General features: G+C 47.9%; 1 protein-coding gene and 1 pseudogene across 2 annotated transcripts in view; one reads left to right on the plus strand and one right to left on the minus strand.

Annotated features, from left to right (window-relative positions):
- The window catches only part of LOC144145352 (uncharacterized), a 64,040-nt gene that overhangs the window by 10,865 nt on the left and 36,665 nt on the right, over positions 1-16,510 (minus strand). For both annotated transcript variants that reach the window (XM_077676922.1, XM_077676923.1), the window contains exons 2-6: positions 14,506-14,785; positions 7,277-7,538; positions 5,308-5,451; positions 1,579-2,027; positions 778-1,497 (exon numbers count right to left, since the gene is read on the minus strand). In XM_077676922.1, the coding sequence (XP_077533048.1) occupies positions 778-1,497; positions 1,579-2,027; positions 5,308-5,451; positions 7,277-7,460 (1,497 nt within the window). In that variant the 5' untranslated portion in view covers positions 7,461-7,538; positions 14,506-14,785. The remainder of the gene's footprint in view (positions 1-777; positions 1,498-1,578; positions 2,028-5,307; positions 5,452-7,276; positions 7,539-14,505; positions 14,786-16,510) is intronic.
- Positions 14,589-16,510, plus strand: part of LOC144146270 (solute carrier family 13 member 1-like) — a 56,952-nt pseudogene continuing 55,030 nt past the window's right edge.

The following is a 16,510-nucleotide window of genomic DNA, read 5'->3' on the forward strand; positions in this document are numbered from 1 at the left end:
TGGAAAGGTACTGATTAATTTACATTACATGCGGTTCTTTGAAGAAGCCAAAATCTCGACACGCGGGCGCTTTTGTTTGTGGCCTCTATGAAAACAGTTAGCTCCCTTGCGATTGATGTTTTTCCTTCGGTTTATGGTGAGTGGTGGAAAGGTACTGATTAATTTACATTACATGCGGTTCTTTGAAGAAGCCAAAATCTCGACACGCGGGCGCTTTTGTTTGTGGCCTCTATGAAAACAGTTAGCTCCCTTGCGATTGATGTTTTTCCTTCGGTTTATGGTGAGCCAGCCGTTTTATTATGTGCAGTAATAGAACAATTACCGGTCTGGTTGAATGTGCCGAGAAGTCAAAGTAATTAATCATGCCCCACGCAAAAGTGGAGACGGTACTACTTCTAAAACAGACAATGGAGCTATAGCATTTACTTATGTGTACATTTAAATATCTGGGATGTTGCTTCTTCCAGAAAAAATTAGTTTTGGCTCCAACGTTAGCTGTGTCCGCAGTAGTACGTTTATAAAATATTTGCGCGTGGCAAAGGCAGTCATAAATGCCAATAAAGCATAACAAAGCACTTAACAAAAACAAGCGGATTGCATAAGGGCCATTGAGTAGTTGAACAAACTTACTAATGACCGCTTGTTAATCCACAGGTAAATAAAGATACAAAATAAGTTAACCTAGGTGCATGCGTTTCAGCTTTCAGTCTCCAACTCCATGGGCGATAACTTCAAGCAGTATTAGGAAGACGACAAGTATCCCAAGGAACCCCTTACCTGCATGACCACCCCGAAAATAGTGCAGCAAAGTCCAACAATCGTCTTTTTGGCAAGGAGACCCGTATCGGCCACCCAGCCGCAACTGAGACGGCCGGCGATGTCGGCGGTGGCGAATCCCGAAAGAAGGTACACAGCCTTGTCGAGCTCAACGCCTCGGTCATGAGCGAAGTCCATAATGACAGTCATGAAGAGTGTATTGGAGTTGGTCACAAAGATGTACGTTAGAGCGATCATAACAAATGCCACCGAAAGCAGTCGCTGCTTATCTTCTTGCTCTGGAGCCGATTCCTGCGATGTCACGTTGGCCTCCGATTCCGGATCCCCCGAGCTTTCTGCCTCTGGAATGCTGGAAATGGCATTGCTGAGACCCGCTGGTTCCGCTATGGAATAAAAGTTCGAAATGCACGATGCTGTTGACGATTTCCGGCGCACCCGGCAGCCTTCTGTGCCGGAGACGTGGGAAGCATTCGAAGTTTCTTGCTGAAGTGCGTGCATTTTCGTAATTTCCATAACCGTAGGAGAGAAACTGTTTTTACTTTCGCAGGCGATTTGAGTGACTGGATCGTCTTCCTCATGACTAGTGCCCCTTTTTAGTGTAGGCTTCGGTAATTGGCAACAATGGCTGGTGTTCACCTCTACATTTACTTCGGAGTTCATCTCTGAAGGTACTTGGGTAACGGCCAGTGAAGAAGCCATGTGTTGCTCCTGAACAATGGGCTGTAAGAAAAGGAAGCAGTGCATGTAGACATGGTGAGCTTATCACTGCACGGCAATGCGCGACTAACCAGTGTATCTCACCTTTTCTACATTTGAATTCTGCCCATTGTTGGTCACTTCCTGTTGCACTCTTGTCTCTCCTCCAGTGTCCACCTCGAACCCTTTGTTATCCTTCCCGAGATGGCTTGCTTTTCCATTCAAAGACATTGGAGCGGTGTTTTGGTCTATCTTGACTTCTGACAGCTTGCTAAGCAGCTTTGCTTGAGCCTTGAGCCTCTTGGCCTTCTCCACCCACGGTGGAGAGCGGACGAACAACGAAGACACCATGCCATGCATCATCAAGGCACCAAAAATGAGGAAGCAGCCCCTGGTGCCGTACACGTCACTGCAGTGCTTGAAGAGGACGGGGTATATAAATGACCCCACAGTGGCACCAGCGTAGATGATGCCACCGGCACGGACTTTCTTCGCGTCGAACCATTCGTTGAGGCATACGACTTTTGGCGTCAGGGTCATGCCGTAGCCCATCCCTGTGGAAAAACAAACGAAGCACTCTGCAGGCAGCTTTAGCAGTTTGAGTGTTGATGATATAATACTCTACTTTCACATGTCTTGATATATTTTTAGAAACTAAAAAATAATAGAATGATTTATGAAATTTCGCGATTAAGAAATTTTGGCAAATTCATCTTATATCGATAATGCCTCCGTTATGCTAAGAAATGTTAGCAACCTTTTAGTAATAAAAAGTGAGAAACCTTTGAAAATGCGCGAGGTAACGATGAGAAGCCCCCCTCCCCCCTCCCCAAATAAAAGAGCAAAGATTAGTAGCGGCATCAGCTGATAAGCCAGTCCTGTATACAGCCTCGCATACTAGGATACGGAGTGAGGCCTGGGCAGGGGTGCTACCATATACATCGGACGAAAAAGTGCCAAAAAAGAAGAGTCACGACGACAGCACGAATCACGACGTGCTGACAGCATTTGTGCAAGCGAAAATTATGTTGTGGCGGCATCATAATCGCCAACGGCCGCGCCCTATCATCATCATTATTGGAGATGACGACGCAGCTCTGAACATGATGGCCTCCGCGCTGCTCGGCCTCACTCCACGGGCGCTCCCTAATTCTCGGGCCCAAGTTGTCGCCAAAACGCCACTGTAAATAAATGTAGGCCCCGCCGCTGCGTCTCATCGGCCGCCTACATAATTGGTGACCCGGACGTCGGCAGCATGGACCTCCTTCGTCTACAATCTGCCCCCCTACCCGGCCTTCGAGCACCGTCATCCCGCAGCTTGGCTGAGGCTGAGCGGTACCGCATTGCCACAGCGTTGCTTCCAAAAGACCTGCGCATTGACATCATCGACTACAGTGAGAAACCCTACGACGACCTTGAGCTCCTTGTCATGGCGCGTGTCGGCACGAGCCCTGCTTGCCTTAATGACTCGGCATCGCTCCACCCCGCTGCTTCCTCGCACGCCACGCCAAGCTTTGGAACGGGAAGTGCGTTAAACGGCTCGCAATCTTCCCAGTGTCCTTGCGACGAGCCTATGGCCGGAGCACGGCGCTATGTTACATCACCACCCGGCTTCAGTGAATGTCGGTCGTCTACCTTGACCCCCTCCACGCTCGCTGCACCCAACCACTTCCCTACCGGCACGCTGACACTGTCGCTTAGTACGGCGGCTTTGCCACCTCGCCCGCCATTCTTCCCCATGAACTCCAAGGTGTGGCTTTGCCAGATGGAGTGTTTCTTCGACCTCTATGGTGTCACGTTGCAGCAGGACCGTTACTTCCTGATCCGCGAGCTGCTGCCTTCCAGCCTGGCCTCCAGCTTGCCGGAACCCGGAGCACGGCTTTACGACGAGCTCATGGCCTTTCTCCTCGCGCGCTCCGGTAGGTTCCACAAACCACCCGCGCCAGCCCTTGAGCCTTGTCCCATGGATGTCACGGTCCTCCTGCCTAGCACCAGCCCGTTTACAGCGAGAGCGTTGCAACGCAGCAACGATGCCACGACAACGCTGGCCCCATCAAGCCTCACGGGCCACAATGATGCGGTAGCGTGTAGAGGAGACTGTACCCCCACCCCTACAGCAGTTTACCCAGCACCGCACCTGCGCTGCCTCCCAACCTTACTGAACCACCAGGCTGGGCTTTGAGGCAACCGCATTTGCTTCCTTTCAGGCAAACGTCTTCTTTGGACATGGGCGAGACCTTGGCACCCAGCACACCATGCTCGGACACACGGCTAGACGTGCCTGTCAAAGACGCTGGTGGCCCACGCATTGCCCCTGCGTGCGAGGTAGCTGCAGGGACCACTTCACTGAAGTCGTCCCTCGATATCCCATCGTCTCGCCACTTCTCAGTTAGAGGACAAGTGTAGCACACCACAGGGATTGAAGAACGGCGCCGGGGAGACGCTCATTATGATACCCACCATTCCCCACCCTGCGGTAGCGGAGATGAGTGTTCAGCCTGGAAAACAAGCGCCACGAGTCCCGCTAACCTCTGCTCGCCATTATCAGCGAACCCCCAAAGCCGCTGCTGGGCTGTCGCGAGCATTGAGGGGGCTGATCATGGCTCACCCCATCACACGGCAAAGGCGACAGGTCAACTTCACAGCATGCGTACATCAACGTGTCTTACGCGCTTTGCTAAGTACAAGGATCGATCACCCAAGAAAAGCGCCTCGACTGTTGACAGCCCACCGCACCCAGCGCTCTGGCGACGCTTGTCACAGGGTGCGGCACGATGTGCTCTCAATGACCCCGTTAGCTTTGCCATCACTGACTTTGGACCGGCTGCACCGCCGCCGCCTATGCAAGCTACGCGCCCGGATGAGTGTGCCGTGTTTCGCGGGCGCCCTACCTCGCTGGCCATCCTGCACGGCAGTCAGCTCGTTTCCGCCTGCGACCGCAACGAAACTCCCAGTGTAGGCCTCCCGAAGCTACTAGCTCCCCCGGACGCTCACTCAACGCCGACCTGGACTGTCCCTCTTTCTATTCCCATGGTTTGACCTTGGACTGCCCACCAAACATTTTGTGACCACGGACACACATATGTACACAGTTATCCACCTCGTATGGCTGTTTGCCACCAAGTTGATATTTTTCGGTTTATGTACATAGCTCCTCCTGCCGCCTTTACAGCCATTTTTCGCGCGCATTTAATTACCCCGCTATTTCATCACCCACTGCGCGCTAGATGGGGGGGGGGGGGGGGAACCCCACGGCGGCATCATCATCGCCAACGGCCGCGCCCTATCATCATCATTATTGGAGATGATGATGCAGTTCAGAACACGATGGCCTCCGCACTGCTCGGCCACACTCCACGGGCGCTTCCTGATTCTCGGGCCCATGTTGTCGCCACAACGAAACTGTAAATAAATGTAGGCTCCACCGCACCATCCCATCGGCCGCCTACAATGTCATGGGGACAATTAGCAGCAGGAACAGCTTGCAAGGCTCCGCGAAAACCGCAGATATAGGTTGAATCAAACGGCGGAAAAAGGAGCAGGAGCTGTTTGACACAACTATCTCTAGAAATTTTATTTTTAATAAAAATTGGGAAGCCTGTATTTCTTGTAAATTCTTTCTCAAGTCATCTGCGTTGAGAGGTCACAAGACGGAAACACGATGAAATACTTTGTTTCAAGCAATAACAGTTATGGTGTACATGCTTGATGCCATGGAGACCGAACCAAACGTATCTACAAAAGTCAATTTTCTTCCTCCAAAGCATTTTTTTCTTATTTTGTGATAGTTTTGCTGTCTCGTGAGGATAAAGCGCAGTTCATTTATAATCTTACCATGAAACACTCCCAGGAATATTGTCAGGTACACAATGTTGGGCGCGAAGAAGCACAGCATAATCGCCACAGAACTCATAAATGTCCCGGTGATGGCCACAGGACGGATGCCGAATCTTCTTACCAGGAGTGCTACGAAGGGACCTGTTTAAAGCAGAAACACATTCGAAGTGTTAACGCCACAATAGCAGGTTATAAGCAGGAACATTAAAAATCCCTCAGTAGCACTGTCCCTTGGCTTCCATGGATAAAAATGAACACTGGTTAAGAAGATACTTTTATCTATTTTTGCTGAAAGATCCCAACTTTCTTTCTATTCGGATTTTGTTCGATGACAAACGATGTTTTTGTTTGTCACAGCTAGCATTCCTCTCCCATTTCCCTCTCATTTTTTTACTTGTAAAAAGCACCAGTCCTTAAGTGCGCCGGTGCGCCGACTAATGCCGGGTCAACGCCAGACAGACTCGAACAGCCAGACCAGGCCTTGTGAGGTGCAGCCACTGAAGAGGAGGTGTTGAAAACAACAGACATCATGTTGCGCTGCACGGTGATCAGCATCGCTGACCGCCGCCGCCTACGCGTTATTGGTTTCTCCATTTATCTCGCGGCTTTTGCCGCCGGACGTAGTGAATATGTACAGTCACGGACAAATGAAACACGAATGCGAAAGTATGAATCAGAACACACAAATAGCGCGATTTGTTTCCATGTAAATCAAAATGACGCGAGGCTTAGTTACGAAAAACACAGTTGAGAAATGTGCCTTTCCAAATATACCAATGGCGCGCCATTATTGGACTTCTACGAGGTGTATTTTTCAATTTTGTGTGTTCTGGTCCATATTGTCGTGTTCGCATTTCATTTCTTCGTGACTGTATGGCATCGCTCGAAATGAATGATCGCTTTCACGTTTACCAAAATAACGTTTTGGCTGATTCGACCTACATCGTAACACAAACCGATCTTTTTCCCCATGGCACTGAGAGTGCACGTTTAACAATGTTGAAAAGCTAAAGTTTCCGTCTTCTTAAAAATGTTGGGCTCGTTTGGTATTTCCGAACGAGTTGATTTTGTGTTGCAACGACGGCTTGTCTGTGTTGTTACTTTTAAAATAACGCTAAAACAAGCTTAGCCGTTCTTATTTCAGTGTTCATGGTTTGGGACATCACGAATCATAATGTGGGAAAGTGCATGGGGCGGCAAAATCTATTTTCATGGTTTTGGTATTTCCTGCGTCATGAAATAACTGCTGCTGCTCCCGCGGGTGGCGTAATTGGTATTCTCGGTGCTGCAATATGCCGACACAGTAAACTTGTTTACGAATTTCGTCTCCCTTTAAAGACTTAGCACAGAGGTAAGGTTAAGCAGACATACCGTTATTTTGGGGGGCTTCTAGCTAGCTTGGTGCTAGAGAAAACATTCCTCGTTGTGTGGGCCATCTACAAGCACGGTACTGTTGCTTCGACGTGCGTGGGTTTTACGGCAAAGATAAGGTTTCGGTGTTTCAAAGCATACCTTCTGCTTTCGAGTTACGTGCATTTACTGTAGGTGTAAGAACTTAAATATCATTTCCGGATACAGTTATCAACTTGCTTCGTCAATACCGCACACGAAAATAATGTCTACACAAATAAAAAGAACTGTATTCTACGGTTTTCCCTAACAACTTTGGCAGCGAAAAGCCCAAGTACAAACACACAAATTTATGTTTATTAATTTCTTAACACTACCAGTGCTACCTTTTTAATTTTACCTTCAGTTTCTATTCCTTGTCAAATTTTGCCGCACTTTTTGTTCGGCTCATTTAAAGTGCGGGGTTAAGCACAAGCGGGCGTCTAGTTATCATACGGTGGGAGTTAGCTGTGGGCTGATGGCCACGAAAAATGAAGACTCGGCATCTCCTAACGCTCATTCTGATACACGTAACATGCGGCCCGTAATACAAAAGGCCGCCGACGCGCTTGCTTACCGATCAGGTTGGCGCTCGCCAGCACCGCAGAAATTGGCCATGCGGCTTCCTTTCGGCTGACGTTGAAGTACTCCACCAGGTTGACGAAGACCACGCCGGCAGCTCGGATCATGACGACAGAGAACAAGTGCATGCACGAGCATGCCACTGCTACCACCCAGCTCCAGGGACCGTCGGGCTGCATGCGGGGCCGCTGGCTGCACGGCGGATCGGCCTTCGTCTCCTTGTCAGCGTCCCTTTTCCCATCGAAGCACGGGTTAGCCTGCATGGATGGGTCCCTCCTTCATTATTCGCCGCGAGATTTACATATAGGTGGCGACAGCGTCGCGCTGCTAGTGAGCATGCTGCGCTGAGCTGCCCGGGAGAATTCACACTGTGGGCCCGCTTCATGCCTTTCTCGCGCCGTATGTGCGCACGAAAGGCGCAGACAAGAGTGGTATGCTGTAGTTCGGTTCCTCAGCGTTCGATGTATAGAATGGAAGCGGCAATAAGTTTTCATTACTACGCGAAAAAGCGGCGACCCATCGGGAATCTCTGAACGGCCACAATAATGACAACGATGCTTGTACGCCGTTGCTCGTAGCAAGCTCGATCTATCCTGACTACGGTTTTGAGCCTTCAATAAAATCAAAAATAGAAACAAATCAGGATGCCTCGACCTCCGGAATTCAGTTTACAACAGCCGTTTCAATCGCTTTCACTGGTCGCATGACGCATTCTTGCAATTTGTAGGATGCCCTGAAATGGTAACACCACTTAACTGCCCAACATTTTTTCTAAGAGCTTACAATATCTTTTGTGTGTTCGAAAGGCAACATAAAATTACTGAGTTTAAACCAGCGCAGGCATATAAATGCAACAGTTATGCTACCATATAAATGCAAGCTTTAGTTAAATAAAATTTTAGCGACTCTGAAGGCAGGTTTAATGAATAACGGTGTCGGGTCACTTATTTAAGGCTTTCATTGCAAGTGAATTTGCGAATTGAATTGCTAACGCACGCACTACAATCTACATATCATGTTAAGCTAGACCTTTGCAAAGTGATAAGCAGGTTTAAAGTGTGCAAACCAATTAAGCTTCTGGGACCTCACAGTGAGCACAGATTTTCGATTACGGCTGCACTGTGTAACACATGCGTTCCTTTTAAAATCTGACAGGTGCCTAGAACAGCGAGATGTTTTTGCATTCTTGCGTAATGTCGCTTTCGAACAAAGATTAGTGAATAAAGTTGCCCTGTTGCAGATGTAGTAAAACGTTCCTCTTTATCTCTCATTACGAAATAGCGCAGCGGGTTCCCGTTAACTGCTTTGTGTTGTAAACTGAATCTCGCTTTTGTTTTGGCATTTAATGCTTCAGGATTGGTTGAAAAAGGGCGGACAAAAGATTTGTGTGCTTTCAGTTTTCTTTTTTGGGGGGAAGAGGGGGGGGGGGGGGGGGCTGTGCCAACGTTCCAAGCGGAAGAGAAACGAAGTAGCGGGAAAACCAAACGTTGGCGATCAGTATTCCTTGCAACTGAAAGTCCGTCAGGCGTCGTGTACCGTAGAGGTGAAAAAAGCAGTACTTGAACAACTAAACGCCAGTATTTTGAAAAGTGATTAACCCCCCTTTTGGCCCGAGACTGTCCAGGAATCGTGGTTAGCCTTTTTCAAAATGGCATTGAAAGCGAGCATTGTGGGAAAAAATAAAAAAAAAAAATCCAGGGAGTCGTGCTATCCCCCCTCACACATGTGGGCAACAACGTGCACTATTTTAGACGATCTTTGCTTCTTCTTTAAACTTAGGTTCAAGTTAAGGGATTAAGACCTGACCATATTAGGCATTTGGTTATTGAGTGCAACACAATTTTGGACAAGGCAGTTCATATTGTGATTTGAAAATGGAATGTACAATAATGCCACACGAAATGGCACCGGACAGGCGCAAACTCACAACTGCTTAATTTTACAGAGAAATCCCCCTGAAATACTATTGCGCATCCATAAAAACCTATTTTATATAATACATAATGTTTCATACCAAGTATAAGAAACGACTGTCCAAAAATGGTATTTATTTTCAGAAAGGTAGCTGAAGTATTCCATAACACAGGCGCTTGGTGTGTAAAATACATCCCCGGTAATGTACGGGCGATAGCGCACTGGTCGTGTGCAGTGTAATTGTTTTTGTTTGTTATTTCTAAAAGGACACACAGCAACTTTACAAGCGTGTGGCAAATGTACGGGTATACGCACGGGTCTTGTCGCTTCTTACCCGTTTCGTGTAGTGAACTTTTAACCTTTATATAACCAGCATGCCTCCTTAAACAAAGCACCGTTTGACATTCCCGAAACGACAGACGACTGCACTCATCAATAAGAAAAGTGGGAACTGTCAGAACAATGTTTACAACACGTTTACAACACGTTTACAACCGGTGACAACGGCGGCAAAGGTTCGTGGAACTAAACTAGCTCAGCATCTGCGTTTCTAGAAAAACATCTACAAGCAGCGGTAACTATGCCACTGCTTAGTGCCAGCAAGTGCACATATTCGTTATTTATCGTGTGCAGCACGCGTCTTGCGGCGCGCACAACGTGAACGAGTAGACGACGCGAGAGCGCCATCCACACAAAGAGCGGTTCGTGCCGCCGCCGCCAGGGGCCGACTGTGTGAGATCTCAGTGCGAATACTCGGGAAGAAAACTTTGTAAACGGGAAGTAGAGTTTTCCTAGCAATATACCGACTGCACCCGCCAAACTAAGCAAACTGGTATCTAAAGCCGTGCTGCCTTAAAGGAGCCATGAAGACAAAATACAAGTTGGGGTTATTAGAAAGACTGCTTAGTCCCGATAACATTGATACCAATATCATCGCAATCTTCGAACAAATAACGGAGATATTAAAGAAAACGTGTGAAGCAGTCGCGACCCCCTAGCCAATTTTCCGCAACTTTTCTATGACGTCACGGAACCTTGTTTGTGCGATTGGCGGCCGTTTAACTGACCTGTCGCGACGACACATGACTGGATGTCTGTAATGGGGCCCCTAGTTCCATTTGACCGCATCACTTGAATGCTAACGTGCAGTTAACGCACTGAAAATTATGTTTTATTGTTGGCCCGTATGACGTCATTCTTGCTCATAACACGTCACTGTGGCGCAAAATTTGAAAGTCCTTAAATACTTCTTGCTTTTTTTTTCGTTAAAAAACATCTTTTGTGGCTGTAATGGAGCTGAGTGAGATACCGAATCCTAGTTCTTTCAAATTAAGCGAAGTTGTATTTTCTCTTCATGGCTCCTTTAACGTTGATATCAGCGTCAATGTTCATATCAGCCACCGTTGATATGGGCAGGCGCACGCAGCAGTAATTTTGGGTGGACATAGATTTCTACATATTTAATTCCAATATGCTACTTTTCCCCTGCTGAAGAAGTTCTCATAGAAGCAGCACCATTTAAGGGGAGACGCGGGTCTTAGAATCCAAAAATTTGCCTCCAAAAAATTGATTTTTTTAAAATCGACATTTTCGGGAAGTAGAGTCATTTTTTTCCCGGTCAGCCAAATATCCAGACCCAGGAGTACGTACTTGAGCCATATTATCAATTTATGGTGCCAAAGACCGCTAAAATCGGCCATGATTCGACGCGTAAATAGCATTTTTCGAAGACTCGCCGCTCGGGTTCTACATGCGCTGTGGCGTCCATCTTGGTCTCATTCGAAAGCACGTGTTTTCGTTTTCAATTCCCCGCCACAACCGCTCCGTTTCGTCAGTGGGTTGCGAGCAAAACCGGTGTAGAAAACAGACGGAACACGCCGCCCAATTGGCTACTGACTGCAAGTGACCGCAACGCGCAATATCATTGGCTGGGCGCCGTGGGTCGTCTGCTCGGCACTCTCGGCACTGTTATCAGTGCAACGGCCCATGTAGTCGTCTATGCGAGGACTGGCAAAAGCCGCGTTTGGCGTGAAAATGAAGTAAATATGTCTATCGATAACCGAAATGAAGAACGAGCAGTATTAAAAGCGCCTGGAATACGCTTTTCTGCGTACCCAACGGCAACTTAATGCGAGAACGGCACCGAAACTGCGGTAGGCTTATAACCTCCCCCCTTCCCCCCCCCCCCCCCCCCCCTTGCGGGCTGTCGAGACGATAGCGTTAGCGATATAATTACGCCTAAAGGTGCACTAAGGTGTGTCTAGCATTAGATCAGCAGCACATAGAAGGAAAAGAAATGATAAAGTGGAGGATGCCGCTTGCCGACGATGCAAGGGAAGTGCGTTCATTCTGTCATCAACGATGCCGTGGCGGGTGGGCTCGCATTCCGGCACGCCTCGTCGGCAGGTTACCATATTGGCCGCGAGCCCACCACTGGATAGGCCGGCGCTGCAATCATTTTGACGTCACTTGTAGGATCATTGTTCCTTGATTGATTGTAGGATTTAACGCGCCGACGCAACGCAGGCAATTAGGCGCGCCGTAGTGGAGGGCTCAAGATTAATTTTGACCACCTGGGGATCTTTAACGTGCGCCGAAATCTCGCAAACACGGGCGTTTTTGCTTTTCGCCTCCATCATAAAAGCGGCCGCCGCGGCCAGGAATTGAACCCGCGACCTCGGATCATTGTTCCTATCTTGCTGCGTAATTGGCTTGCAGTAAGCGACACTTCCCTTAGGAAGCGCTTTCTAGAAGTATGTTCGTGTTAATTTCCGTCGTTTGAAGTTAATTCTTAGTGCGTCAAGCGCACTTTGACCTCATAGGGATTGTATAACCTATCAATTGTGGTACATTCTCCGCAAACAACTTGAGCGTGGTGGTGCATGACGTATGCGACCGAAGTGTAAGCTGCTGCCTGTTTCGCCGATCAACAATGCACAATACGACGATCGCCGAGCTAAGTTTCTAGATTTTTCTTGTTTGCAAAAACAAATGCATAAAGCTGGAAATCATGAAACGTTTACCGCTCACAGAAACGCTGCGCACCCAAACCCGCCATGACTGCCCGTACGGCCGACGGAGCAGCTCGAACCGACGCAGGTCGCGGCAGCAACGATTGTCGGAAAGTAATTCGACATCTTTAAAAGTGGATGTTAGGGTGGTGAAAAATTAGGCTAAGTCATCAGCTGTGGTTTTCAAAGCGATGCTCAAATATCTGCAGCGATCTACGCCGACCGGTCGTAGAGGTCAGTCCCGGCTCCGCCGGCCCGTTTATGGCCGGTGTGGCGAGTGGCCGAAGGATGGCCATACCTGCGCACAAGCATCGGCCGAGGCCATGGCAGGTATCTTGATCATCGATCGCTTAAGCTGCAATCACCGCGGATACAAAGGTACACATACAAAAAAGGGTGTGACAGTGATGTGAAAAATTGTATTAGAAACGGTCATTCGCAGCTTTAACGATAGCGGCGCTGAAATATCTGACGCGCCGCCAGGCCTGAAGTTCCGAAAATCTGATTACATGCATCCGAAGCCGGCGGCGAGCTGTTGGAGAAGACCCTCTCGTCGCGCGCGCGCGTGTTGCTTTTGAGTTCTCAACTTCTCCTAACTTCTTGGGGGCCCCCAACGCTCGGTTCTCCTATTCTAAAACTCCCCATTACCCCAAATCATTAGCGACGTGTTTGGCCTCGTACACAGCCTCGCCTTCTGTGAGCAATCTGGAGTTTCGAAATTGATGCTGGAGAAAGGCAGGCTCACTGTAAACAGACGACCAGACAAAAGCTCACGTTGCAATTATAAATTCCCACGCCTAGGTCATAATAAAAACTAAAGATAGCCATGTTCAAACCCGCTCGAAGGCGTTGAAAACTCGTGTCCATACCATCCATACATTGCGGACAAGTTGTCGCGAAAAGTGAACATATCAGCCGTGCAGAGTACAGGCTACGGCAGTGGTTGTTAAAAAAAATCCGGGCATAATTATGAAATACATTGTAGGGGAAATAGGCACTGCTTAAGCCAAACTGCAGATCATAGCAGCACTTTTAAGCAAGTGCGGCGAAGCAATCCGATCGCCGTTCTCAAGTAGTCATTCAATTACCAGGCAATGCGAGCAGTACGCGTGGTGAGATCACAAGTGAGCGCCGCGTTTCCGTCTCTGTTACAAGGTGCACATGTCACGTCCCAAGTATTTTATAATGAATTTACAGCGTACTTTTCTCGGCATCAGTTGCATCGTACTTAACGTTAGCTGGCTGCGTACGAGCTGAGGGTCGCGATACTGCCTAAACGCGGCGGTGTCGCCGGGAACGAGAGAGTCGCGACCGCTCGCCCAGATTATTCGGTCTGCAGACCACTTTTTTGGGGTACTTTGCATCAAATCCACAAAAAGGTGCAAGGCGGTGGCCTCAAAAAAAAAAAAAAAAAAACGCGGTCGCTGCAGTTGCTGCAGATTTGTCTGTGGCATCTATATGTGATACATATCCAGGTAATTTTGCGGGGATATTGGTTTGTTGAATTATATAAACGTCCAGGGGTGAGTTCCAAGTTGATAGGTATTGCATGAGCGTCCCGGCCTTGTTTTTGAACCCTCTACAGTTCCGTTGCAGGACTTCAGTATAACACTGCTGATTATTTTGTGCGTCTATCGTTAGCAGAAGTAGGGTGTTGGTTTCCAACTATCGATGATCGGGAACATGGTGATTGCCTCGTTCGGAGTGAGCTGCTTTCTATATTCTCTACACGAGCCTGCAGTTCTATTTTTGCCGCTTGCTGGTCTATACGGGCTGACTGTCCGTCAATCTGCGCTCCTTTTTGTGCGACGAGTTATTTCAGTTGAGCAATGTGCTGGCATTGTTCTGCGAATTGTGCACTAATTTGGTTCAGAAGAGTTGTAACAGATACGATGGAGTTGGGCTGGGCTGCTTGCTCTGTCGGGCTTTGGTTGGGATTCGCAGTTGACTCAGGAGGAACTGACTGTGCCTGTCCTTTGATTTATGGCGCTGTAGCCGTGCATGAGTAAGCGCTGGCCTCCTGAGTAAGGGTAGGGGGAGTGATCGTTGGGGCTTGGGGCGAAGTGTCCATGGCAGAGCTACTTTCTGCCAAACGCGTCCCCGGCCGTTTGCGTTTCTCGGGATTGGGTCGCTGGCATTTCCTGCGAATCTCGGCTAGCTCTTCACACATATCATCGACTTTTCTCTCTAAGCACTCACAGTTTTGCCTTGGCGGCTGCTTAATAGGTATGCGCTGATTTAATTTGTTGGTGGGAGGAAAGGTGCAAGCAGTAGTAGAAGCGATATTAGCCCAGCTCACCTGCCTAGTGGTGCTGCCACCCTTTGAAGAACGGCTGCGAGATCTTGACTGGGACCGGGACCGCGATCGAGAGTTCCTTCGCGATGAGGAGGAGGAGCCCCGGTGGACCGGGGTTTCCTCAGGCCTCCGTGGACGGCGGCCACGTGGCGGTGCAGGCTGCTGTTGGTCCCCCGCATCCTGGGGCGCTGCACGTTGTCCCGCCAGCTCCTTCTGTCGGTTGACGCGGGGTTCGCAGAATCGCTGCGGGCAGCCCTTAGATTGTGGTGCTCCTCCTAGCTCGCTGATGAGGGAAGTTGACCGCGAATTAGTGCAATATTTCCTTGCGGCCAAACAGTTAGAATCTTCGCACGCACGGTAAACAATGGGTTGGTTGAATGGGTTGTTTAGGAATTCCGCGTCTCTAAATGGAAATCTGCGGAGCACATTCGAGGCACTTCATCAATGTTCGTTCTGCGCACAACGTGCGATGGGGACGTGATATACGCCTAGAATAGATCGAAAACATGGTTACCCCACATAGCGAGGCGCATTCACGTCACAGAACAGTGGGGTGCACACGGGTACCGGCTCGCTCCTTGCAAAACCGATTTGATTGTTTACAACTGTGGTGCAAAATCGGCAGCTAAACCTTGGTCGCCAAAGAGTGAAGGCGTGCTGCCAACAGCGTAAAAATTGAAGCAATAGTCTGGCTTTGTTCTTGTTCAGTTTTTCGGCCAAGTGCAATCTGTATACAGAGAGTATTATAACTTTTCCAGTACCTGATTTCTGCGAAGTTGGTATATGCTCGCGTTGAGCGAAAAGCTATCTACATTCTACAGTTTCTTTTTTTCACATGCTCGACAGATAAAACTGTCACTTCTACTAAAACTTCAACTGCGATTTTCTCAGCTTCCCTTTTTTTGCATGTGCCTAGCCTTACAGGGGTTTTCAGGCTGTTTTCTTTTCAAAGGATTTCTACAAACGTTATACCGTTGAATTCGGATAAAATGAACTGCATGCTGATGCTGTTTTAATTGGATCAATGTTCCACAAATAAATGTTACGATTAATAATATGAGCTCATTAAGTTTTATGAAAACTGTATTTAGCATAATTAGACTTACTTTACCAAATCAACCAGCTTTACAGGAATATAAATAGCATCAGCATGCGTGGCAGGTCTTAAGCTACACATCCATAACATTTATTTTAAAAGTTTGGAAAGAAACTACTTAATCAGGTCTAGTATTTTATTTATAACTGAAAAAATAATTATGCCACTTAAAAACTAAATACATATCTGAAATGAGAAAGACAAAACACATATGCACAGTGATTTTCGTTATCACAGACCAATTAATAAAAAGTTGATTTTAAGACCAGCGTCTTCCCTTAATAAAGGCTCAATCTAATCTCACGACAACCGCGAGAATTACCTCAAGGAAATTCTCAGGGCAGGTTCTATAAAAGCTGGCTGGCCTAAAATTCGCTGAATAGTATTACCCCCAACGTAACCTACCGTGACATGTCATAAACTACCCAAACTCAGCCAAACTGCAACAAACCTAACCTAACCCCGCCCAACGACACAGAAAAACAAACTATATTGAACGTAATCCAATCTCTTCTAGAAGCCCTGTGCATCGATATTATATAATAACCAGAATTAAAAAAGCATTAACAAACTCACCATGAGTGAAAACTTCAAAAGTTCCGAAAGCCTAAACTTGAAAAGAGCTTCCGTCAAGCCGGGCTCGAACTTGCGGCTTCCGGTTAAAACATGCAAGTGCGATACCACAGCGCCACAGGAGCAGCTGAATAAACGAGTTTTTTCCCAAGATGTTTTTGTTGTTGTTGTGTTACGTCCGTGCCTCACTTTTCTGTCTATTTGGTTCGAACCACATTGCCCTCTGACCATGGCACTCATCGCTCATTTGCCCCGGATGTACAGCCGAGAGGAGGAACAAAGAAAAAAAAAAACATGGTAAAGTTGAAGCCATGTGATTCTCACAATCCTTTCTGGGCA

The sequence above is a fragment of the Haemaphysalis longicornis genome, unplaced genomic scaffold, assembly GCF_048455015.1.
Source record: "Haemaphysalis longicornis isolate Haplotype H1 unplaced genomic scaffold, Haemaphysalis longicornis Haplotype H1 scaffold_7, whole genome shotgun sequence".
Taxonomy (NCBI): Eukaryota; Metazoa; Arthropoda; class Arachnida; order Ixodida; family Ixodidae; genus Haemaphysalis; species Haemaphysalis longicornis.